Source organism: Salvelinus fontinalis, chromosome 2 (genome assembly GCF_029448725.1).
Source record: "Salvelinus fontinalis isolate EN_2023a chromosome 2, ASM2944872v1, whole genome shotgun sequence".
In the NCBI taxonomy this organism is placed as follows: domain Eukaryota; kingdom Metazoa; phylum Chordata; class Actinopteri; order Salmoniformes; family Salmonidae; genus Salvelinus; species Salvelinus fontinalis.
In genome coordinates this window covers 60829957-60854223 of record NC_074666.1, presented here as the reverse complement: position 1 = coordinate 60854223, position 24267 = coordinate 60829957, and the positions used below count along the sequence as shown (strand labels likewise).

Sequence of the window (24267 nt, the reverse complement as noted above, 5' to 3'; positions counted from 1 at the left end):
CATCCCAGACCACACCCACCTCTGCCCCCTCAGCCAGCCACTGAACTCTAAACTCAATGGGGTTAGCATTGGCTTTACAGCGCGGCACACAAAGAGGCACTCCCCAGTCCTCACACCTGTGTGTTTTCCAGTCTAGTTGACAGATGGCACGTTTAGGCTGAACTTTCACCCTCAGTCAAACCCTGTCTCTGGGCGGCATCAATAAGACGAGATCACACAATGCAGGGCACCGCCATTCATTTGTCACCTCTAATGGCGGTACCCCTTCAAGGTCAAAAGCACTCAGTTGTATGCCTGCACCTTTAATGCAGAAGGCAATGTGTCTTCTATCTTCTATGCATGGCCTTACTTTTTGTGAGTAAATGAGTAATTACATTATATGGCCCAACGAAACTCCAACACGCTTTGTGAAATGGAGTGCAGTACTTTTAACTGATGAATGGCTGGGTGGAATGAATCAGTATCCTATTCCCTCTGGGGGTCTCTTCTTAATCTTACTCAACCAGGCTTTCAGCAGGGGGACATTTAGATGATGGATGACCCATGTTCTCTCTTGGGACCCCTACAGCCACTCTCCCCCTTTGATCCCTGCAACCACCCCACTACTCCCTCCTTGGCCCTTCCCTCCTCTCAGAGCAGAACCTAAGGAGTGACCCAGTCTGCCTGCCTCTCAGGGCCATTTTTGTGAGTCTTCAAACTCCCCTCTCCTCAGTCCTCTTCTCTCTCCAGCTTTCCTTTATGCCATTGCTTCCTCCTCAGTCTGGCTGGGATCCTGCTCTGCTTAACAGACGGGCACTGTTCAGGGCTCCTCATGCCCCAGATCACATCCTTGTCCTGGGCTGGCTTCAGTGAAGGAAGGGCAGCAGCTTGGCCCCTCAGATGGAGGGGGGCTACAGAAAGGAAGGAGCACAGAGGCAGGAAAGGGATGGTGAAGAATAAGAAGTTAAATCACAGCTCTGAGGGGACATAGTCTGATAAGGAGTGGTCTGGCTTCTATGAGGAAGTCTGCTCTTCACATGTCCATATAATTATACTGAACACAAATAGAAACACACCTGACAGGTGTGGCATATCAAGAAGCTGATTAAGCAGCATGATCATTACACTGGTGCACCTTGTGCTGGGAAACAACAAAAGGCCACTCTAACATGTGCCGTTTTGTCACACAACACAGATCATTTAATGTTAATTTCTCTACCATAGGGATGTCCATGACAGCAATGACAAGTTTCAAGTTCATAGACCACTATGAGGTGGATTTACAGTGGTTTAAATGGACACGTAAAATCAGATTTTTTTATTTGTCTATAACTCTTTTGGCCAATCGCTTAGCTTTTTTTCAGAGGGTGTTCTTTAATGGAAGCCTCTCAAACATAATCAAGGTAGATTCAGGAATTCCCCAGGATAGCTCTTTAGGCCCCTTGCTTTTTAACATTTTTACTAACAACATGCCACTGACTTTGAGTAAAGCCAGAGTGTCTATGTATGCAGATGACTCAACACTACACGTCAGCTACTCCAGCGACTGAAATGACTGCAACACTTAACAAAGAGTTGCAGTTAGTTTCAGAGTGGGTGGCAAGGAATAAGTTAGCCTTAAATATTTCTAAAAGTAAAATCATTGTATTTGGGACAAAACATTCACTAAACCTAACCTTAACCTTAACACTAAACCTTAACTAAATCTTGTAATAAATAATGTGTAAATTGAGCAAATTGAGGTGACTAAACTGCTTGGAGTAATCATGGATTGTAAACTGTCATGGTCAAAACATATTGATATAATACTAGCTAAGATGGGGAGAAGTACATGTATGTCCATAATAAAGCGTTGCTCTGCCTTAACAACACTATCAACAAGGCAGGTCCTACAGGCCCTAGTTTTGTCACACATTGACTACTGTTCAGTCGTGTGGTCAGGTGACACAAAAAAGGACTTAGGAAAATTGCAATTGGCTCAGAACTGGGCAGCACGGCTGGCCTTTGGATGTACACAGAGAGCTAATATTAATAATATGCATGTCAATCTCTCCTGGCTCAAAGTGGAGGAGAGATTGACTTTATCACTTCTTGTATTTATGCGAGGTACTGACATGTTGAATGCACCGAGCTATCTGTCTAAACTACTGGCACACAGCTTGGACACCCATGCATACCCCACAAGACATGCCACAAGGGGTCTCTTCACAGTCCCCAAGTCCAGCACAGACTATGGGAGGCACACAGTACTACATAGAGCCATCACTACATGGAACTCTATTCCACATCAAGTAACTGATGCAAGCAGTAAAATTTGATTAAAAAACACCTTATGGAACAGCGGGGACTGTGAAGCAACACAAACATGCATGCATACAAACACGATAACATATGCACTATACACAAACATACACATGGATTTAGTACTGTAGATATGTGGTAGTGGTAGAGTAGGCACCTGAGGGCACACAGTGTGTTGTGAAATCTGTAAATGTATTGTTATTTTATTTTTTTATCTTATAAACTGCCTTAATTTTGCTGGACCCCAGGAAGAGTAGCTGCTGCCTTGGCAAATACAACGTTTCAAGTCTTTAGGTCAAACAGGGCGACAGATATGAGGGTTTAAGTGAGACTGCTTATAGCAAACGGTGGCATTCTTATTGGCCAAGTTACTCATGGCATCTAGTTACTAATGGCATCTAGTTTCTCTGTGCCAAATTTGAAAAATAGTTACCAATTACCAATCTATGCTTGAGTTATTTGACAATGTCAACAACAACAGCAATTATTCTGAGAATAACAATAGGTTTCACAGCAAAAGATAAGAGAGATATCATGTCCAATTCAGGGACAGAGAAGGTGTCAAATGGGGATTATGTGAGTGTAAAAAGACAGAAACTGAACACGTCTCACAGAGATTGACAAAGAGACCCTGAGAAAAGAAGTGTCAACAAGCTACTCTAGAGATGAGGTGGAATGGAACGATGAGCACAGGAATGGATACACACAGTTCAGTAGTCAGAGAAAGAGAGAGATAGAGATGGATAGTACAATACAGCCGGCCTGGGGTGTTCAGTATAGTATAGACCCTCTGCATGGACGCGCTTGCCTGGCTGTCTGCACAGATCAGGCCCCATGCTCACCAAATACTAATCATATTAGACAAGTGGCACCGTTACGAGGGGCCAGTGTATTTTTAGGCCTCTTTTTTATCCCTTGTGGCAAGCAAAATCAAACAGGGAGAATGGGATTATAGTATGACAGGCAGGTAGACTGTTGTCCAACCTGCAGGGTTAGTCTCTATTGTCTAACTATAGACCAGCAAATCCTGCTAGCTGCCACAATCCCTGGATGCTGCTACTGTACTGTATGTGTGCTGGTTGTCATTTCAATTTGAGGGTTGGATTGATCCCGTGGTTAGGTTCTGTATAATCTGAATAAATTATACATAAATCATTTAGTGTCTCTCTAAAACTGTTTTGTGGGGAGGAAATATTGTTATTCTATTATTACTAGTATTTAAAACAGTACTATATATATTTCATAACCTGTGTACAACTCTTCACTTTGTATTAGCCCATTTCATAGGCCATATGATTGCCACACCAATGCCGTAAACTTTATGCTTCTTGTTCAGTTGCACCCCCAATCTCACAGACTCCTTCTCTCTCTCCCATCCTTCCCCCACTTTCTCTCCTCTCTCACCCTTTCCCCCTCCAGGAGTCAAAAACCAGCCATGGATACAGCTCCAGAGGAAAGCAGTCACTCTGGCCCTCAACTCTACCAACCCAGAGCTCTCTGCTGTGCTGACCTCCGCACAGAGTCAGTATGAGATAGGAGGTTTCCCCTACCCATTGGGCCTGGAGAGCAATGCCACCGGTGAGAAATAGAGGGAGGGGGTGGAGGGTGGTTTGGGACGGCGGAAGAAGAGAGGGCGGACAGAAGGAGGGGGGCGAGAGAAGGAGGGAGGGGAACAGGAGGATTGAAAAGGAGAGGGAAGGTGGGAAACAGGAGATGAGATAGGAAGAGAAGGATGGAAGGAGGGAAATACATGGGTAAAAGACAGGCTGAAAATGCAGAATTGCTCAAGTGGAAAATACAGAGATTTTGACCAAAATAGATTTCTGTCAAAAACTCCCAAATTATGAGAAATGATAGCAGGAAACCATGGGAGAAGTATGATTACATAGTATTATGTCTGAGTGTCATGAATGATGAGAAGCCAATGGATAGTGTCTGTTGGAAAGACTCGTCTGACAAGTGTAAACCAGGTCAACCATGACGATGATGATGCCTTAGAATGGTTAACAAACGGGAAATTTCTGAGGGTGAATATTGTGATATTTGCATGATGATGGTAGCGTTAGCGTTATTTGTGTTGAGAGGCATGGTAGCAAGCCTTGTTTGGGATTTTCTACTGTTGAGTTCTACACCACACTGATGTTTGGTCTAAAGACCTTTGTGTCGTCTCTCCCCAGGGGCTAACAGTAGCTGGGTGGGGCTGACGGCGGTGGCGGCGGTCAATGCCCAGCTCTTCAGTCGTAACGGGACCAGTGTTCAGGTGTGGGACCCCGTCCATATCTGCATCCCCCTGCCCTTAGACACGCCCCTGCAGACAGCCACCAGTGTCCCCGTGTGGAGGTTCGACGACAAGACAGGTAAAGGGAACCACCCACCATCATAGCTGACCAATACCGAGAGCCCTCCATGTACAAGTGTCATCAATTTGTTTGATAGAGTGCTGACTCTGAGTGCTGTCAGTTGAAAATGGTTTCCCTAAAAAAAACATTATTGTATTCAGAAACATCCTCGTACATACCCATCAACAGTGGGCTTACTGCTATACTCAAATACATACATAAAAATGCCTGTCAATAAAAAACTGCCATTGATAGTAAGCCACCGTCCGTCGGACCACAAATCTAAGGCATATAAATGGCAGTGGTCTGAGCTTGGAAGGGGCGAATAAGAGTAGCCTCTAGTTCATCTGCTCTAACTATGGCTGCCTGGACTCCCAGCTGGTCACAGCTAGCCTGGTTCAACCAGACTGAACGCTGTGCTCAGCACTGTTTTCCTCAGTTCAGTGTGGTTTCCCCAGGCTAGCTGATCCTGTCTCACATGGGTTAATCCTCTTCCGCGCTGCTCCTCAGTGTCTGAAATATCGCAGTTCACTTGGCTGACAGTACTGTTATACAACTGCTGTGCATGCTTTCATAGGGAGGGAGCCACACAATGCTCTCCATCTCTTTCTCTCTCTCTCTTACACATTTCTCTCTTTCTGTCTCTCTTTCTCTCACACACACAAACACACTCTCTCTCCCCCTCTCTGTCTCTCTCGTTCATTCTGTCTCCCCCTCTCACTCTCTCTATTTCTCTCACATACACACTCTCTCTGCCTCTCTCTTGCTCTGCATCTGCCTCCCTCTCTCTCCCCCTTGCTTTCTCTCTCTTTTTTATTTAAATGTAACTTTTATTTAACTAGGCAAGTCAGTTAAGAACAAATTCTTATTTACAATGACGGCCTACCCCGGCCAAACCCGGACGACGTTGTGCGCTGCCCTATTGGACTCCCAATCACGACCGGATGTGATACAGCCTGGAATCGAACCGGGGACTGAGATGCAGTGCCATAGACCGCTGCTCCACTCGGGGGCCCCCTCTTTCTCTCTCACTCTCTCTATCTCTTTCTCTCTCTCTCTCATACACTCACTTTCCCCCGTTGCTTTATGCAGTGGTGTAAAGTACTTAAGTAAAAAAAAACTTCCAATACTACTTAAGTAGTTTTTGGGGGTATCTGTACTTTACTTTTATAAAAAAAAAATACTACTTTTACTTCATTACATTCTTTAGGAAAATATTGTACTTTTTACTCCATACATTTTCCCTGACACCCAAAAGTACTCGTTACATTTTGAATGCAGGACAGGCAGGACAGGAAAATAGTCAAATTCACACACTTATCAACTGAACAGCCCTGGTCATCCGTACTGCCTCTGATCTGGTGGACTCACTAAACACACGTGCTTTGTTTGTAAATTATGTCTGAAGGTTGGAGTGTGCCTGTGGCTTTCCGTAAATTAAAGAAACAAGAAAATGGGGCCATGTGGTTTGCTTAATATAAGGGATTTGAAATGATTGATAGTTTTACTTTTGATACTTAAGTATATTCTAAACCAAATACTTTTATACGTTTACTCAAGTAGAATTTTACTGGGTGACTTTGACTTTTACTTGAGTCATTTTCTATTAAGGTATCTTTACTTTTACTCAAGTATGATAGTTGGGTACTTTTTCCACCACTGGCTTTATGGAACCGATGCCTAAAAACTCCAGACCAGGGTTGTTTCTTGTCCTGACAACCGGTCCGGACTTCCCATGGCAGCCATTGTTCCAGTGTGTCTGAACCGGAACATGCAGATCACTGCAGATCTCATTGACATGCCTGGCATTTTCCTACCGAGATTCACATTACCATAACTATGCTGAAGAAACCCTGGTAAACACTTCCTATGAATGCCCTCTTCATAACGCATTATGGATTTAGTCATAGATGTTTATGAGCAGTTATTAGTGCCTACGTTGTGCATTATTATGCATGATTCATAGCTCAGGCGTTCTAAATGTGCTTATAATGCATTATGAAGAGGGTATTCATAGGAAGTGTTACCGAAGCCATGGGCCTATTTCTACAGATCTCCTTGATAACCTCAACTTCTTGAAGTTGGATTTCAAGGATGGGACAGTACACAACGGACTGAGAAGAGCAAGCCTAATGAATAAAAAGTAATAACCAACCAGACACTTGCCAAGTCTGGATATGGCTTCCCAAGGGTAGATTAATGAAGCACCTATCTGACAGGCTCCATTTGGATTCCCGGGATCCTTCCATGATTGTATCTTCAATACAGAGAGCAATATGCATGCACAACTCAAGCTATCGCATTTAGAAATCATGGACACGCATTGATCGGCAGATCCCAACGATGCACATAAGATGGGTGTGTCATTCTGATATCATAGTTGTGGGTTGGATGTGCAGGAAACATGAAAAGAGACTTTGTGTAAACATCCCTTTTTAACACCCTGTGGGAAACTGCAGCTGAAGAGTGTTGTTGTCCTGAAGCCTGATGATGTGATTAGGCCTGTTATGTAGCTCCAGGAGGCCTGGGACAGAGGAGGCAATGTTCCCCACCTCTCTGGTCCTATGTTGCCACGGTAACATGTTATGAGATGCAAACAGAGACACAGATGGACGGAGGGGAGGAGGGAGGGGAGTGTTTTTGAGTAGCGGAGAAAGGGGACAACAAAGCTGTGGTGGAGGGAGAGGTTTTTGATAGTGGGATGAGCTGGTCTGTTGGAGTTAGCTGTAGGCTATTGCTCACATCCTGTCAGGATGGCTAAGATGACTGAGGAGTAATGGTTGTGAGTGCTGACCCTAACATTCAGTATTGGGACAAAACAGGTTACGGCCAATTGACTAGGCACCCCCCACTAACAACAATCTCTCACTCTCGCACTCCATTAAGTGGCTTATATTGTGGGTATTTGTGGGTGTTGTATTTAGTAGTTTGCTAAAATTCGATGTATGCAAGTGTTTTTCTCTGAACCAAAGCTGAGAGTAAATGGAAATCAAATCTTTACAGTAAAACACAAAAGAACAATATAGCACAGGATTTAAGCGAACTGATTAGTCAAACATAGAGCTGCAGCGTTAGGTTCATGCATTATTTAACTGTATGGGTTTTTATTCAACCGTCCGCTAGTGGGAGGCCCAGAGCTCATATCTCATTATCTGCAGTGACGAACAAACAGTTAGCTAGGCGGTGAGAGGCTTACTGATTATAATGTGGACACCAGGGTGGATGTGTTGTTAACCGTGTCGTCTCTAAAGGGGTCACCTCTAATTCCACCATGCACACACACCCTGCTCTGGGGGTGTGGGCTTTTATTTGCTTAAGAGGGAAGAGTGCCCCCCACTGACCCTCATGTAGTACTGCAGCAACTGGTGTCCTACAGTATCATTTACATTATTTAGCAGACGCTCTTATCCAGAGCGACTTACAAATTGGAAAGTTCATACATATTCATCCTGGTCCCCCCGTGGGAATTGAACCCACAACCCTGGCGTTGCAAGCGCCATGCTCTACCAACTGAGCCACACGGGACGTATGCACTTGAGTATGTCTCAAGTGCTCTATACAGTATTTCAGTATATATTGTATCCATAAAAGCTGGTTCACTTCTTGATGACAGCATGTAGGAATAAGGAATTCTTTGTTTCCGTCATGGTTTAGCTTACGTCCAACAAAGTAACATTCTTTCCCTGAGTTATCCTGAGTTTTCCCTGACCTATGCAGAAGCAGTAAACCTGAAAGTTTCTACTCAAAACAAATCAAGTAACATCAGAGGTTCACCCAATGTCAACAAGTACTAGACAGGTAGAATCCCACACAGAATCCCACACAGAGCAATAAAATAAACTCCTGTGGAGCTTTAGATCAGTGTTGAGTAGAGAAATGGGCCTCTAGTCTAGTATGCCCAGGGGGTCCTCTAGATTTATGAGTTACTGTAAGTCTGGGTGCCTGGGCCTCTCTTCCAGAGTCAGGTTTTACACCAGATTTCTCTCACACACACACACACACTCCACTCCTCCAGTGTGCCAGGTTATACTTGCAAGACTTTGTGCTAAGGCTTTAAATCCACAATGGGTTTTGTAGATGTTTGGGGCAGAAGAGGAGATTGGGGAAACCTGCCAGGAGCACTCGGAATACTCTAGCAAATAGAATCAGGTGCTGCAGCGGAAGCCTTTAATTGGTGGGTACTGTAGTGTACTGTGGAACACTGTGGCACTGTGACAGATCTATCAAGGAAGAGCTAAATGGGCTGTAATGCCAGGCTGCTGACTGTCAGTCAGGATTGAGACTGAGAGGAAATTAGATTTTAGAGTGAAACATGGAGAAGATTAATATTCATTGGACGTGGGTGGATGGCCAGAGTGAGCGGCCGCTGAAGAGAGAAATGGATTTGTTTCGGACTGAATCACAAGTTTGTGCGTATGTGGGTGTGCGTACAGTCTGTGCATATCCATTTGCATGACAAATGAGTACAAGAGAAAATACAGTGTGATGATGAGTCAAAGAAGTTGAATCAAAGTTGAACATGACCCTTTCATCAGGTGGGAGGAAAACTCTTTCTTTCTTTCTCTCTCTCTCTGTCCATGATGACCCCTCCCATGTGATCTCCTCCCATCCTCCTCCTTCACGGAGTCTTTAAAAGGGAAAGGAGGAGGAAGAAGGAAGACACAGTGTTTCTTGTTCCATATAGCCCAGGAGACTCTAAATCAGAGGCGCCATTATCTCTCCAGACTCAGCTGTGAGTCTGTGTTTGTTTTGGAGACGGATCACATGCGTGCACACACTCTGTCAGGGGGTAGTGGGGGGTGGCTTGGAAATCCCCCTGCCTTATACTGAGGAGATAAACAAAAGACCCTACTACTGTTTGTCTGTGTGCATGATGACCCCTAGTGGTTGACATACAGCACTACATCCATGGTCGAGCACTTCCTAGATAAGTGATCTGGCATGACACACATTCACACTTCAATTCACTCTCACTTCCCTTTTACCCCTACTTTAGAGGATTGTTGAGTGTGTATCTATTCACACCACTTAGGGTGTGTTAATTAGAGCTTGTCTTAATATGTAGCCTAGACGTTCTAGGTTGACTTCTCAGGTGGTTCAATGTTTGAGGTTGTGGATGCCAGATCGTCTATTAATGTCTAAAAATAGATGTACTGTAGCCAATGGGCAGTAAAGTTGGCCTAATGGATTTTCAGGCCTGCGTCTATATTCACAAAGCGTCAGTAGAAGTGCTGATCTAGGATCAGTTTTGACTTTTAGATCATAATGAATAAGATGACCTGATCCTAGATGAGCACATTTAATTAATACAGGCCCTGGTTGTATTGCTGCTGTGATGACAAAGGCAATATATTCACAGACTTCCCTTGCCGGGGGTATTAGCACTAAAAGAGGAGTCCAACAAATGTTTGTAGTCTAAACAGATGATAATGATCTAATAGTTATTTAAACTAATAGTTGTATTGCTTATTCGAGTTGAAAGGCAATGTTATGTTTATTTTTTCAAATATGTTATTAATCATAAGCTATATCTTACTGTAAACTTGACATTTTTATTTTAGGCCACTGTTTGCATTCTCCCCTACAATGTGTTAAAATCATTCAGGACACTTGCATAAGTCACATGTAGGCCTAATCATAACCTGCTTCTGTGTTTATGTTTTCTGCATAGGGAAAATGCTAACGAGAATGACAGAAATGAAAACTATTTTAGGAGCGGGAGGATGATGTAGAAGGGGACCTTGGGTGTACTGTGGGCAGAGGTCTCCCTGTCAAGACGCATTAAGCTACCCAATTCTGACACTCTCCTCAGGGCGCCTGGCATCATGGGAAATGGTTCTTCTCTTCTTCTTTTCTCTTTTTTTTTTATGACCAAGTTTTTATTTCTTTTGTCATTTTTTTGTCTTTTTTTCCCCCCTCGCTCCTCTTTCGTTATTGTGGTTATGGTCGGAAAGCATCTGCCTGGACTCAAAGCTGTCTTCCTTCCTTGAATCACGTTATTCGCTCATCATTTGTGTATGCTCTATCCCGACGAGCTACGCATCACTGGATATGAATGCATAACACCGCTGGCCTTATAATGTCAAATAATAGATTCACAGCATACGTTCAGTACAGTAACTATGGAGCTGTTCCATCTGCTCACGCCAGGATTAAATAGAATATACTGTGTATATGTGATTATCCTTGAAATTATTGTGTACAGTTATTGTGTACAGTGCATGCATTGGGAAAAAATAAATTCGAAATCAGTATTGTTAGTGCAGAGCAGGGATACTCACAAAAATAGATATTTTCAGTTTTGGGAATATATTTTGGATTGATAAGGATCTTAATGGAAATGTACACACACATCTCTTAATTTGTTAAGGAAGTTGACATACAATGTTTAATGTAATTCCTACTCTACTCTAACTAACTCTGTCCGCATGCTGACTTGTACTTCAACAGGACTCTGGGTCAGGAAAGGAACTGGATACATCAAGAAAGAAGGAGCACAGCTGACATGGAGTTTTGTGGCCAACCAGCTAGGATACTGGCTGGCTGCCTTTCCCTCTACCACAGGTACAGTAACTATGTCCAGAGATGCGCAGTATTTCCGTTACATGTATTTGAAATATGTATTTAAATGACTTCTGAGTATTTTGCTATTTGTATTACAATGGGCTGAATTACACTCCAATGTATTTTGTAACAAGATACTTTCGAGAGCTGTAATTTGTATTTTCAAAACTACTTTTCTATACCATTTTTTTTTATAGCTGTTCACAATTTTGTGGCTCTCCTTTCACCCTGCGTTGGTATCAGAAGTCTGATGGCACCATGGTGTGATAAGAGCGTCTGCTAAATGAACTAAATATAAATGTACATGTAAAAATTAACAATATAAAAGCATGCAGAGTATTATTCTAATGAGCTCCGTCCCGAAACAAGGCCAATAATAATACCTAGTGTGCTTTTTAGTTAATTTTTCTATGTTCATTTTCACATATATTTTGGTAATTTAGCAGACATTCTTATCCAGAGTGACTTACAGTCCCTGCATTCAACTAATCTAGTTAAACAGCATATCACAGTCATAGCAAGTAAAACGATTATGTAACCATTACTGAGAATGTTGTGTGATATTATATTGTGATTTTTGCCCATCCCTGACTATGTCAACAATGTTGACATAGCTCAGGTTTGCATCAGTCTGACATTTCTTCTACAGCCCCACTGTAGGCCCCCTAATGGCAACCCGTGGGTGATTTTATTATGCCCCAAAGTTCTCTAAACCAAACAAATAGTTTTTCATTTTGGAAATCTGTTCCAATGTATTCCCACACATAATAGAGAGACATATGTGATTGTATACAAATGTAAGCAAGGTTTGAAATGATTATGCTTTCAGTCTGTTTGAACTTTTTGAGGTCATTTTGCAGTCTACTGATTATTTCTAATTATGTTACGGCCCCCTGACCATCCGCTCAATAAAAAAAAAACGTCCCACGGATGAATCTAGTTGGTGATGCCTGTCTTAAGACTATGTCAATATGAGATAGAAATTGAATAATGAACACTTGTTTGTGCACTTTTGCGATGAAACTGTATAGCTAGGGGTTGTGGTCTGTCCATTACAAAGCTTTTTGTAGGGAGTCCTGTTGGAGACTTGGCCCATCCTAGTATCTTATTTATCACTGTAACAAATTTCTGTAAATTTACTGCTAAACATTTTGTTAGCTATTGTAATTCTATATTAATGTACAGTACTCTAATGAGCAATGCATTATGGGGGCTCAATGGCATTCCGCTACACTGCGGTAAAATTACAGTAAAGTACTGTATTACCTGTTTTGCTGTATATTTACAGCAGCATAATGTGAATGATGGTATATTGTGGGGAAATGTTGTGGGCGGGGAAAGAATCTCGGTCTATTTAAAATATTTTAAAGCATTCCTTGTAATACTCTGTATTTGTTGCACCCGTAAGTGAGAACGCTGTGCCCCACAGAATACACTACCATACCGTATTTTTGGAAACTAAGAACCTTGACCTGTAAATTGACAGTAATTTACTGGCTAATGTGCTGCCAGTAATTTACTGTAGTACAGTACTAGATTGTATTTTTGGAATCTAAAATCTGTTCCGGTAATCGACAGTAATTTACTGGCTACAGTGCTGCTAGTAACTTATTGTAATTCATTACCACCCCACAGAATACAGTACCATACTCTATTTTTGGAGCACCAAACGCCTTTTGAACACTAGTGTTATTGTTGTTTCTGGGTCATTAACATATTTTGAGGCATGCAATGTAAGAGGCTATTTTTTCCACCCTTTAGTGAGAGTGCTGAACCAATTTTAACTGATATGTGGTAGTAGTTCCTTACCAATTTAATGTTTGTAGGGGACAAATCAGTGGCAGCATGTCTCAAACCTTTAATGGATGAGTGTTTAGCTATCTCCTTTTGATCGGTTTGCCCTGGCGTCACTGCCAGTTTAGAAGCCTTTGTTAAGGCTCCTACAAGTGATATAAAACACCAAATATTCATTAGTATGCTGTAATATATAATTGCATATTCACTGTTAACAATTACTTTAACTTTATTACAATACAATTTAACAATAAACTACTGTTTTGCTGTTTTTGCTATATATTTACTGCAGCATTCTGTAAATTATAGTGCATTGTGGGAAAATGTTGTGGGAGGGGAACAATATTTGGCTCATTATCATATTCCGAGGCATGCCTTGTAAAGTAGCTATATTTATTGCACCCGTTAGTAAGAATACTGTACCATCTGAACTAATATGTGGTAGTACTGCCCTAACAATTGAATGTGTATAGGGACAGGTCAGAGTGACAGCAAGTCTTAAACCTTTAGTGTTTGAGGGTTTTGCCAAGTCTGTTTTGCCCTGTAATCTATCGATGTTACGTTTGATACCGTCGCTCCGAGATGTATCACTTTATCAGAAGCACATGATCAATGACGTCCGAAGCTTCATTTTTCTGCCGAACAACCACCTGATTGTTTTTTTAGATGACGATGTCATCTATATAATTTGTCTGTTCTAAATTGTTTTGACCAGCAGGTGGCACTAGAGTACACTGTGTTGATCAAAGCCTTGAGTAATGAACCTGTTTTTGACACAATTGGCTGGAAAGCCTCAATGCTTCTAGAAGCTTCTTTTCCCCACCACTACTGTAATCACGGACAATTTGGAAGCCTTTGTTTAGGCCTCTAGAAGTGCAAGTGATATAAACACCAAATATTCATAAATATGCTGTAATATACAAATACCTAGCAGCCAACCTGCTTGCACCAATCCCATGTAATTGCAGTAAAATACCAATATTCCGATAGCTGTAGCATTTATTTTCTTACAGTATTATACTGTATCGTTGCACTAATATTACAGTAACTTACAGGAATCTGGTAGCAAGTTACTGTGAATATTACAGTAATGTACTTGGCACTGGCCAGAGCTGGGCAAAGATACATCAAAAGGTATCTTGTTACAAATAGAAAATACCTTGAAGACCAATTTATCCTTAACTACAACAACATTCTCAGTAACAGTTACAGAAACATTTTACTTGCAATGACTGTGATATGTGTTTTGTTTAATGACTGTAAGTTGCTCTGGACAGAAAAGTCTGCTAAATGACCCAAATGTCAATTTAAAAAGGAACACATGCAAAGCAAACTGCTGGGTATTATTCTAGTGAGTTCCACACTCAAACTATTTGTTTGGGGGTGGAGCTCATTAGAATAATACCCAGCAGTGTGTGTGTTGCAATTGTTCATTTTTACATTTACATTTTGGTAATTCACTCATCCAGAGTGACTTACAGTGAGTGCATTAAACGAGAATGTTGTTGTAGTTAAGTGGGCTGCTTGCAGGTTTATTTTTGTATGAGAAAATACAAAGACATGTATTATAATTAAACTGTTACAAAATACATGAATTGTACTTCAGGCCAGTGAAATAGAAATGACTAAATAGGTATTGAAATACCAAACAGATATACTGGCCATCATTGGCGCTAGCTGCCTGCACTGTAAATCTGCAACAGTTTACCAACCACTATACTTCCAGTAATGCACTGTAAATTTGGTAAAGACAGCATGTAGCTGTAGTCAGGTGTTACAGTAATATTTTGTACATTTGTGTTTCAGTAAAGGTCCTGTAAATCTACAGTAATTTACTGGCTTCTGTGCTGACAGTATTTTACTGTAGATTTACAGTAAGGTACAGGCTACTGTGCTGCCAGTAATTTACTATAAAAATGACAGGAAATGTTTTACAGTGCACCCCTATGTTGCAGGCTCAGCTTTGAACCCCATGGGCCTGCGAGACATCACCACCTACCACACCATCTTCCTCCTAACCATCCTGGGCTCCATGGCTCTGTTGGTGCTGGTGCTGCTCTGTCTGCTGCTCTATTACTGCAGGTTGGTATCAGGCCCAGCGTGTCTCAACTCAGGTCCTGGAGTAGTCAGTCCCAGTGTGGCACATTTTTGTTCCAACCCAGCACTAGTTTTGAACTAGCTACTCTACGAGTCATCAAGCACCAGGTTTAGGGTAAATTCCATTTAAATTCCAGTCCCTTCAGGAAATACACTGATATTCCAATTCCCTTTAATGCTTTTCAACAAGGAACATTTGGAACTACTTTCTGAATTTAAATGGAATTGACTCCAACTCTGTCAGGCACTTGCTTAGTTGAATCAGTGGCGTTATTACTGGCCTGGGTCCAAAATGTAATATAAAAATATAACCAATCCGGGACTCTATTTGTTGTTTAATTTCCTGTTTACAGGGAGTCAAAATGTGATACATGGATGTGTGTGTTTGGTTGCATTCTCCCTTAAATCCTTCCCTGTTTTGTATTAGGCGGAGATGTCTGAAACCACGGCAGCAGTACCGTCACGGCAAGATGCATGTCTCCTCCGGCATGGACGGCTCCAAAAGAGATCAATGCACCTCTATGTCCCACCTCAACCTCATCAGCTCAGGCCACATCCACATCGACACAGCTTCCTCCACCGGGGGTGACCCAGACGCCCTCAAATCAGACCTGACCTCCACCCGGGATCTCCACAGCTCCAGGGAGGATTTCTTCCGGCACACGCCCCCAGGAAAGGCCCAGCGCCACTCCAAGGTGAACACGGACAGTATCACCAGACGTGGCGGTGGGGAGAGTTTTCCCATGAAGGTGACAACACGCTCTACTAACACTAACAACTTGGATCCTCAGCTGCTGCTCCGCAACGACACCCGCAGCTTCAGCTCAGCGGAGGATAATACCCATGATCCTCGACGTCGCCACAATCACAACGCCAATGACAACCAAGCTTACTCCTCAGATCCACCATCTCCACCACCTTTACTGCCTCCCTTCGCCGGGCACTACCAGGAGTACTCTGGCCTGCCCCCGGAGTACTCAGCGTCCCAGACCGGGGACCTCTTAGCCAGGCCCAACTCTCTAAACACCCAGCCCGGCCAGCTCATCTTCTGCCACTCCATGGACCAGATGAAGGAGAGCATGTACCGGAGTGTGGTGCCCACGCTGGTCATCCCGGCCCACTACATGCGCCTGTCGTCGGACCTGTCGGCTGTGGAGCAGGCATTGGAGAGGCAGCAACAGATGCAGCATGACATGGAGGGAATCCAGGTTAGCATGACTCTGCCCAGGCAGCAGGGACAGGTACACCAGAATCAGCAGCAGAAACCACAGAACCAGCAACAACAGAATCATCAACAGGAGGATGAGGAAGGGGAAGAACCAGGCCAGCAGAGGGAGGACTCAGAGGGACACTCCAACTGGGCCTCGGACCCTAACGCGGCTCCAGTCCACATCCCGGTCCTGTTCAACGACAACACCATATCTCAGATGAACGGAGAGCTGCAGGCGCTGACGGAGAAGAAGCTTCTGGAGCTGGGGGTGAAACCGCACCCCCGGGCCTGGTTCGTCTCCCTGGACGGTCGCTCTAACTCCCTGGTTCGCCACTCCTACATCGAGCTGGGGGGAGACACTCTCAGCATCCCTGGAGGAGGGGGAGGTGGAGGAGCCACGGGGAGTCATCATGACAACAGAGTAGACGTCGCTCGCGAAGCCAACATAAAGCAGCGGAAGGGAAAGGAGGAGAGGAAGGCCAAGGAAGCGAAAGAGGCTGCAGCTGCGGTTGAGAGGAAGGGTCACGCAGGGAAGACCTATACTAAACTCCCCTGCATCGACACCACAGACCCCCCCAGCAGCAGCAGCGATAGCCACGCTGCCACGTACTCTCCAGAGGACAATTCTCTGGCACCGCTGCTGGATGAGGCCCCAGAGACGACCCCCCGTGGGGGCACGTTCCCCCGGAAGGGCCGCAGCCGGGATAACAGCGCCCGGACCAGTACCACCACTACCACCAGCGAGGTGACACACAGGGACTCAGCCACCAGCCCCGAGGATGGGGAGGATGCCGACGATAAAGACGAGGAGGGGAACAAGAAGAGTCCCTGGCAGAAGCGCGAGGAGAGACCCCTCATGGTGTGGAAGTAAGATATACCTAGGGCTCTCAGGGAACATTGAGCTACAAGAGAACAGGGGGAGAAGAACCACTGTGTCAATGAACGCCTAATTTCTGACTGTGTCCCTTGTAGATTCTCTACAGAAAGAAGAGCAGAGAATATGAGAGGTCTGTCTTGGAGAACAAAGAGAAAGACGTGTGTGAAAGAGATTATGAAGTGAGAATGGAAATCAAGCAAAGAAGCACAATTGTCACATGAGTCGAGAAAGGACCAGGTGTTTTGAAGTCCCACATTTGCTTGTAGTCATCACTGAGATCAGTAGCTATATCTGCATCTCGATCAGTAGCTATATCTACATTTCCAAAAACATCACTGAGATTGGTAGCTATATCCCTATCTCTAGAAGTTTCACATGGCTGTGGATGTATTTATTTTTTAAATCATGATCCCTAAGCATGTGGATGGGAACATATGGGAGAGGGAACAAATGGGAGAGTTCCTCTGACTGGTTGGTGTTCTGAGATTCTTGAGAAATGCTCAACAATGTTTTTCTCCACTGTGCTGTTAATATAATTCCTTGGAAATGTTACCTATCCGATTTTGCTGTTACCTTAGCATTAACCTCAAGTCATTTTTACAGACCTTTTGGGAGGCGTCAGCTGGCCAAACAGAAACTTTTGATTCCTATGGAAAACCAAGACTGTCGGCCAGAATTGGAATGAATTCATTTTTTTTTTTTTTTCATTCTTTAATCTTGTTTTTCTAACAGATTAGATGGCCTTCTTTTTATGACTGAGTGGTACTTAATGTCAATGAGGAGACAGATCAATGTATTAAACATTGGAAAAAAGGTTGCTGTTGTGATTGTGAAATCCTAATAAGTAAGTCCTAAAACCCAGGGTTTACAACAATGTTATTTCATTTTGTACTCTAAAATTTTCCTTGGAGATAATGGCAGAAAACCACCTCCACGTTACTATCACTGAAACCTGGAGAATAATGCAAACCGTTTTGCGTTGCCATTTTCCTTACTGACAGAAAATGTTAGTCGTGTTTTTTTCTTGCTTTTACTAACCTGCTGACCTGGTGACTTGTAACATTAAAATCTATGGAAGCATGTACCTGACAAAATTATTTGAAATATTCATTAAGCAGCGTGGCTGGAAACAAATTAGAGCATCACAGAAAGGTTTGCTAGAACATTTTTGTTAGCTTAGCATTGCAAGTCTGTACCTTTTTGTTGCAATATCAATTTAAAGCCAGACATGGATTGAATGATACCGACATGTAAAATATTCGCTTAAAAAACGGAATAATTGGGTATTATTGCAAACTTGAAAGATGTTGTGAAAGGAACAGACACTGAGTTGACTGAGTGGAAATCACAATTACCTAATGTTCCCATAAACTGTGCCATATTAGATTGTCAGTAATCTCCACTGGCTCATATTCTCAAATCATCTAATTATTAGCCTTCAGATAAATAAGACAGGAATCCATCAGACCTAAAAATGTTAATGTCCAACAAATCACACCAAACAATTTGTCTCTTAAGTGCCTTTTTTTAGCATAAAAAATAATGGCTTGGATTCAAGGCCTCAATATGTAAACCCAGCAGTTGTACCATTGTACAACCTTTCAGAAAGCTACTGGCTAAACCTGGGGTTTAACACATACTCTGTAACATGTTTTTCTCATTCTTTTCAGGTTACGATATTGAGTCATACACAATGTTAAGCTATTGTTAGCTAATCAACTTTGATTTAAAACAAACAGACAGTACTCAACCTTGATGATCAGGGGTCATTTGAAGGCAATCAAGCCATACACTCGCTATCAGGTTTATGAAGTCCAGTTGAAGTTCTATCACATTGCCTTGTGGACTAATATACAGCACGGCCTAAAGAAAATCAGGTGCAGGGCCTTGCCTAAGATGCACAGCAGTGGTTCTCTTCATTTCAAACCTGCATTGTCACAATCCCTGTTTTAAACCCACAGTTTTTTTTATTTGATAACAACACTGTCACCGCTCTCTCTCCCCCCTTTCTCCATTCAAAAGTATGTGAATGACCCTTAAAAGTCTCTTTTTAAGGATTGATACTTTCCACGTTTTCAGTTACTGAGTTGATACTAGTATGTGAAGTGGTTTCCCTGTGGTTTGAGACTCAGGATCACAATGAACATGCATGTTCCTCCTCTCATAAGCATTTGTGCTGTTGTGGTCTTTTTTTGTCAATCAGCTTCTCTCAACGTCAAAATGGTTTGATGCTTAAGCTTGCAGAATTGAGCCACCTGTCTCTGTGAATAAACCAGCTCCGCTCTGATATGGAATCTCCTTTGACTATTTCAGAGAGAGATGTTATGTTTGTTTATTTTTGGGGGGGGGGCAGGGTATGTTTTTGGGATGAAGTTAACGTCCAATGTCATTTAAGGAATGAGGTTGGCACGAGAACACTAATAGAGTTATTGGCCCTACGAGGCACTACTGAATAGTGTTTTATGTGGTGTCATCAAAAATTGACATCAGAAATTGTTCTGAGGACAAGGATAATACTGGTGTTTGACGTCTATAAACACGACACACTTTCAAAGCTCTGACTATCAAGTCTCTCCAGCCCTGTCAGTGCAGGGCAAGCCACTGATGAAACTCCCCATATTAGCAAGTGGAGCATCTGTGAATTCTGACAAATCACAGCCGACCACACGATGGTGTCATTGCTGGAAACAGTGTAAATTGGGTGTGTTGTGTTCTGATTAAATATGACTTGAGAAAGGTTTTTTTGTTTCCTTTTTTATAGTTCTTTTTATATTTGTGAATGCCTGGCTAATCTTAATCCCTATAGGCCTACTGTTTGAGTGCTTATACAAGGTCAGTTGTTGTCTCCTAGGCAACAGACAGAGGGATGATGTGCTGTTATGGTAAACTGGTGCCACCTCCTTTCCCCCTCAGATCTATATTTCTGAGGCAAATCTTTGCTAACTTTTATTGCTTGTTATTAATAATGTTAATATACAATCCAATAATTAAAGCATTTAACAAGTAATCTGTGTGCTTGGAATTTGTACTGTGTGCGTGGCATCAGCAGCTCACTTACAATTGTTTTTCTATTCATTTATTGTCCTAATGTCATTCAGTTAGCTTTGAAGAAGAAAAAGCAATATTATACATCTATCTTTGTACAATTTCTCATGAAATATAATTTTACCTCGGGATTTGTAGGCTTTACTCATTTTTATTGGATATGGCTCTGGTGGCGCTTTAGGCCCTAGACCAAAAACTCAGTCTGTAAACTACTTGAACATACATTCTAGATTTATAACCAACACAATGCATAGTCATTAACCATTTTTGCCTAGTGAGAGCCACTGCCAATAGTTATCCGCCAGGTGGCATAGGCCTCTCCTACACCGTAGACTGGGGAGACGAACAGATTTGTAAATCAGGAAGAGATCGCTGATTATCCATGCATATAATGAATATGTGAGCCTGTAGTGAGTGGTCTTGTGTTTTTCCCCACTTCATGTCCTAGTGTGTAGGCTTCTTTTTAAATAGTGTTTTTTGTTGTTATTGGATAAGATAATGTTTTCTGCCAGGAGCGCGCCTCAATAAAAACATGACAAGGAGCTTGCTGTGATCGTCGAGAGTGAGTGCGCGTCAACTTGACTGCGCCGTATGCGCGCGCTACTCACAAGAATGCGTGTCTGCTCGGCTTATTTCTCTCCACCTTTCAGATGAGGAAGGGCTATATAGGGAGAAGGGGAAGAGGTCGTTTCGGGAAATAAATTAGCTTCAAAACCACAGAAAGCAGCCACGGGTGGGATGCTTTGGATTGGCAAAGGGGCAGAGCAGATACTATAATAAATTAAACCCGAGTCAATCCCGTTCCAACGGGCAGCGTTATAATCATACCAAGGTCAATACACCGAACGAGCGCACAAACCCACGTCATTTAACGTCTTAGGCTGGGTACTGAATTCGGATACGGGGAAATCACCACCAGAAGCTGAAGATGGAGGGGGTGATGCAGGGGATGCAAGCTTACGGAGCGGGGAAGGCTGGAGGAGCCTTCGAACCTTTGACGTTCTTTCAACAGCCTCAAACTATCCTTCGGCTTGTGTGCTGGGTGAGTGGTCATGTTTTGTGTTGTTTATTTGAGCATGTCGTTGTTTTAATAATTCAAGAGTGGAGGACACGGGCATCTGTATGTGTGCAGCAAAATATCTACAAACATTCGAGAAATGTGGAGGATTTGAAAGCAAAGCGATTGATTCCTAGGCAATCTGTTAACCCCATAGGCAAGGCTATATACCCTGCTTACGCACACATTTGAGTGAAAGGGCGTTAATGGGACGCACAGAATAAATATTGTTTTAAGACTATCATAATATTTGACTAGTGACTATAACTACATTGTCTTGAAAACCATTTGTGTTCAATTAAAATGTTATGGCTACCACTGAATTAAAGACCCCTATTTTATAGACTACTAAATGTCAGTTAAAGTGGCAATCAGTAGTTCAAACAATTCAAAGCCACACACCCAGCCACTATTACTCTAAAAAGCTGAGGAATGGAGCTGGAGTAATGTAACCACTCTCAAAATCATAGACAGAGCTATGGGATCCAGGGACTGACCATCCATACTATTAACATTCTAGTTTTAACCATGTTTTGAGGGTATAGAGTGTTGGTTTACGTTTACTTTGTTTACAAACATTGGAGTAAAAAATATATATATTTTGTTCTTATGGGGTAAGACAGTTGAACTAAGCTCATGAGGTATTTATAAGATATATTGTTCAAGAATCAATGGGTACATATCAATAATTGTTGTCCCTTTTAGATTGCCCCTTTAAACAGGCTGCGTTTACACAGGCCAACCTGGAATCAGGGGTAGACGTAACATAATAAACCAAAATCCGGGACATTGAAAGAGGCATGATTTGTTACGTTTGGAATTAATTTGTCGGTGTCATCTATTTCGAATGATATGTTACGAATTACAATTCGTATGATATTTTACGAATCGCAATTAATACAATGTGTTAATACAATGTGAATTTGCAATATGTATGATGTGTTACCAATTCCAATTTGTTGTGGCTAACATTAGCTAGGTGGCTAACGTTAAGGATGGGGTTAAGTGTAACCTGTGTGAAATGGCTAGCTAGTTAGCGGTGCACGCATTTCAATCGGTGACATCACTCACTCTGAGACCTTGAAGTAGTTGTTTCCCTTGCTATGCAAGGGCCACGTCTTTTGTGAAGCAATAGGTAACGATGCTTTGTGGGAGGCAGTTGTTGATGTGTTCAGAGGGTCCTTTGTTCGAGCCCAAGTTGGGGTGAGGAGAGGGATGTAAGCAACACTGTTACGTTGGTGCCGTGACCCGGATCACTGGTTGCAGCGGAGAAGGAGTTTGTCAAAGGGGGAGGAGTAAGTGTAACTGGTGTGAAATGACTAGCTAGTTAGTGGTGCGCGCTAATAGCGTTTCAATTGGTGACCTCACTCGCTCTGAGACCTTGAAGTAGTTCTTTCCCTTACTCTGCAAGGGCTGCGGCTTGTGTGGAGCGATAGGTAACGATGCTTTGTGGGAGACAGTTGTTGATGTGTTCACAGGGTCCCGGATTCGAGCCCAGGTTGAGGAGAGGATGGAATCAGCACTGTTACATAAGGATAGGAGTTAGGTTAGGGTTAACTAACATGCTAAGTAAACTCAGCAAAAAAAGAAACATCCTCTCACTGTCAACTGCGTTTATTTTCAGCAAACTTAACATGTGTAAATATGTGTATGAGCATAACAAGATTCAACAACTGAGACAAACTGAACAAGTTCCACAGACATGTGACTAACAGATGGAATAATGTGTCCCTAAACAAAGGGGGGTCAAAATCAAAAGTAACAGTCAGTATCTGGTGTGGCCACCAGCTGCATTAACCTCTCTAGGGTATATGAGATGGTAACTTCCCACCTCTTCAACAGCCAGTGAAACTACAGGGCGCCAAATTCAAATACAAAAATACTCATTATAAAAATTCAGAAAACAAAACATATTTTACATATGTTTAAAGATTAACTTCTTGTGAATCCAACCACGTCAAACAATGTTTATATTCAATCATCAGGTTGTTTTTAGCCTAAATAATCGATAATATTTCAACCGGACAATAACTTTGTCAATATAAAAGGTAAACAAGAAAGGCACTCTCTCGGTCGCGTGCATGAAAAAGCTCTGTGACACTTTAGGGTCCAGTCATTCCGATTGCTCTTATTCCCTAATTTTTCAGAATACAAGCCTGAAACAATTTCTAAAGACTGACATCTAGTGGAAGGCATAGGAACTGCAATTTGAGTCCTAACTCAATGCATACTGTAATGGCATTGAATAGAAAACTACAAAACCAAAAGAAAAATGACTTCCTGAATGGATTTCTCAGGTTTTAGCCTGCCAAATCAGTTCTGTTATACTCACAGACACTATTTTAACAGTTTTGGAAACTTTAGAGTGTTCTCTATCTAAATCTACCAGTTATATGCATATCATATATTTGGGGCCCGAGAAGCAGGCAGTTTAATTTGGGCATGCATTTCATCCAAAATTCCAAATGCTGCCCCCTACCCTAGAGAAGTTAAGTACTGCAGTGCATCTCCTCCTCATGGACTGCACCAGATTGGCCAGTTCTTGCTGTGGGATGTTACCCCACTCTTCCACCAAGGCACCTGCAAGTTCCCGGACATTTCTAGGGGGAATGGCCATAGCCCTCACCCTCCGATCCAACAGGTCCCAGATGTGCTCAATGGGATTGAGATCCGGGCTCTTCACTGGCCATGGCAGAACACTGACATTCCTGTCTTGCAGGAAATCACGCACAGAATGAGCAGTTTGGCTGGTGGCATTGTCATGCTGGCTGGAGGGTCATGTCAGGATGAGCCTGCAGGAAGGGTACCACGTGAGGGAGGAGGATGTCTTCCCTGTAACGCACAGCATTTAGATTGCCTGCATTGACAACAAGCTCAGTCCAATGATGCTATGACACACCGCCCAAGACTGTGACGGACCCTTCACCTCCTAATCGATCCCGCTCCAGAGTACAGGCCTAGGTGCAACGCTCATTCCTTCGACGATAAACGAGAATCCAACCAT

General features: G+C 42.7%; 2 protein-coding genes across 3 annotated transcripts in view; both read left to right on the top strand.

Annotated features, from left to right (window-relative positions):
- LOC129822591 (protein FAM171A2-like) overlaps window positions 1-20168 on the top strand; it is a 59061-nt gene extending 38893 nt beyond the window's left edge. The window contains exons 4-8 of the mRNA XM_055880943.1: window positions 3700-3858; window positions 4458-4637; window positions 11070-11183; window positions 14933-15059; window positions 15502-20168. Coding sequence (XP_055736918.1) covers window positions 3700-3858; window positions 4458-4637; window positions 11070-11183; window positions 14933-15059; window positions 15502-17155 — 2234 coding nt within the window. The 3' untranslated portion in view covers window positions 17156-20168. The remainder of the gene's footprint in view (window positions 1-3699; window positions 3859-4457; window positions 4638-11069; window positions 11184-14932; window positions 15060-15501) is intronic.
- Window positions 20169-20568: 400 nt separating this feature from the next.
- LOC129822577 (synaptogyrin-1-like) overlaps window positions 20569-24267 on the top strand; it is a 38198-nt gene continuing 34499 nt past the window's right edge. Inside the window, exon 1 of one of the 2 annotated variants that reach the window (XM_055880930.1) lies at window positions 20569-21248. In XM_055880930.1, coding sequence (XP_055736905.1) covers window positions 21135-21248 — 114 coding nt within the window. In that variant the 5' untranslated portion in view covers window positions 20569-21134. The remainder of the gene's footprint in view (window positions 21249-24267) is intronic. The other variant, XM_055880922.1, reaches the window with a different exon arrangement.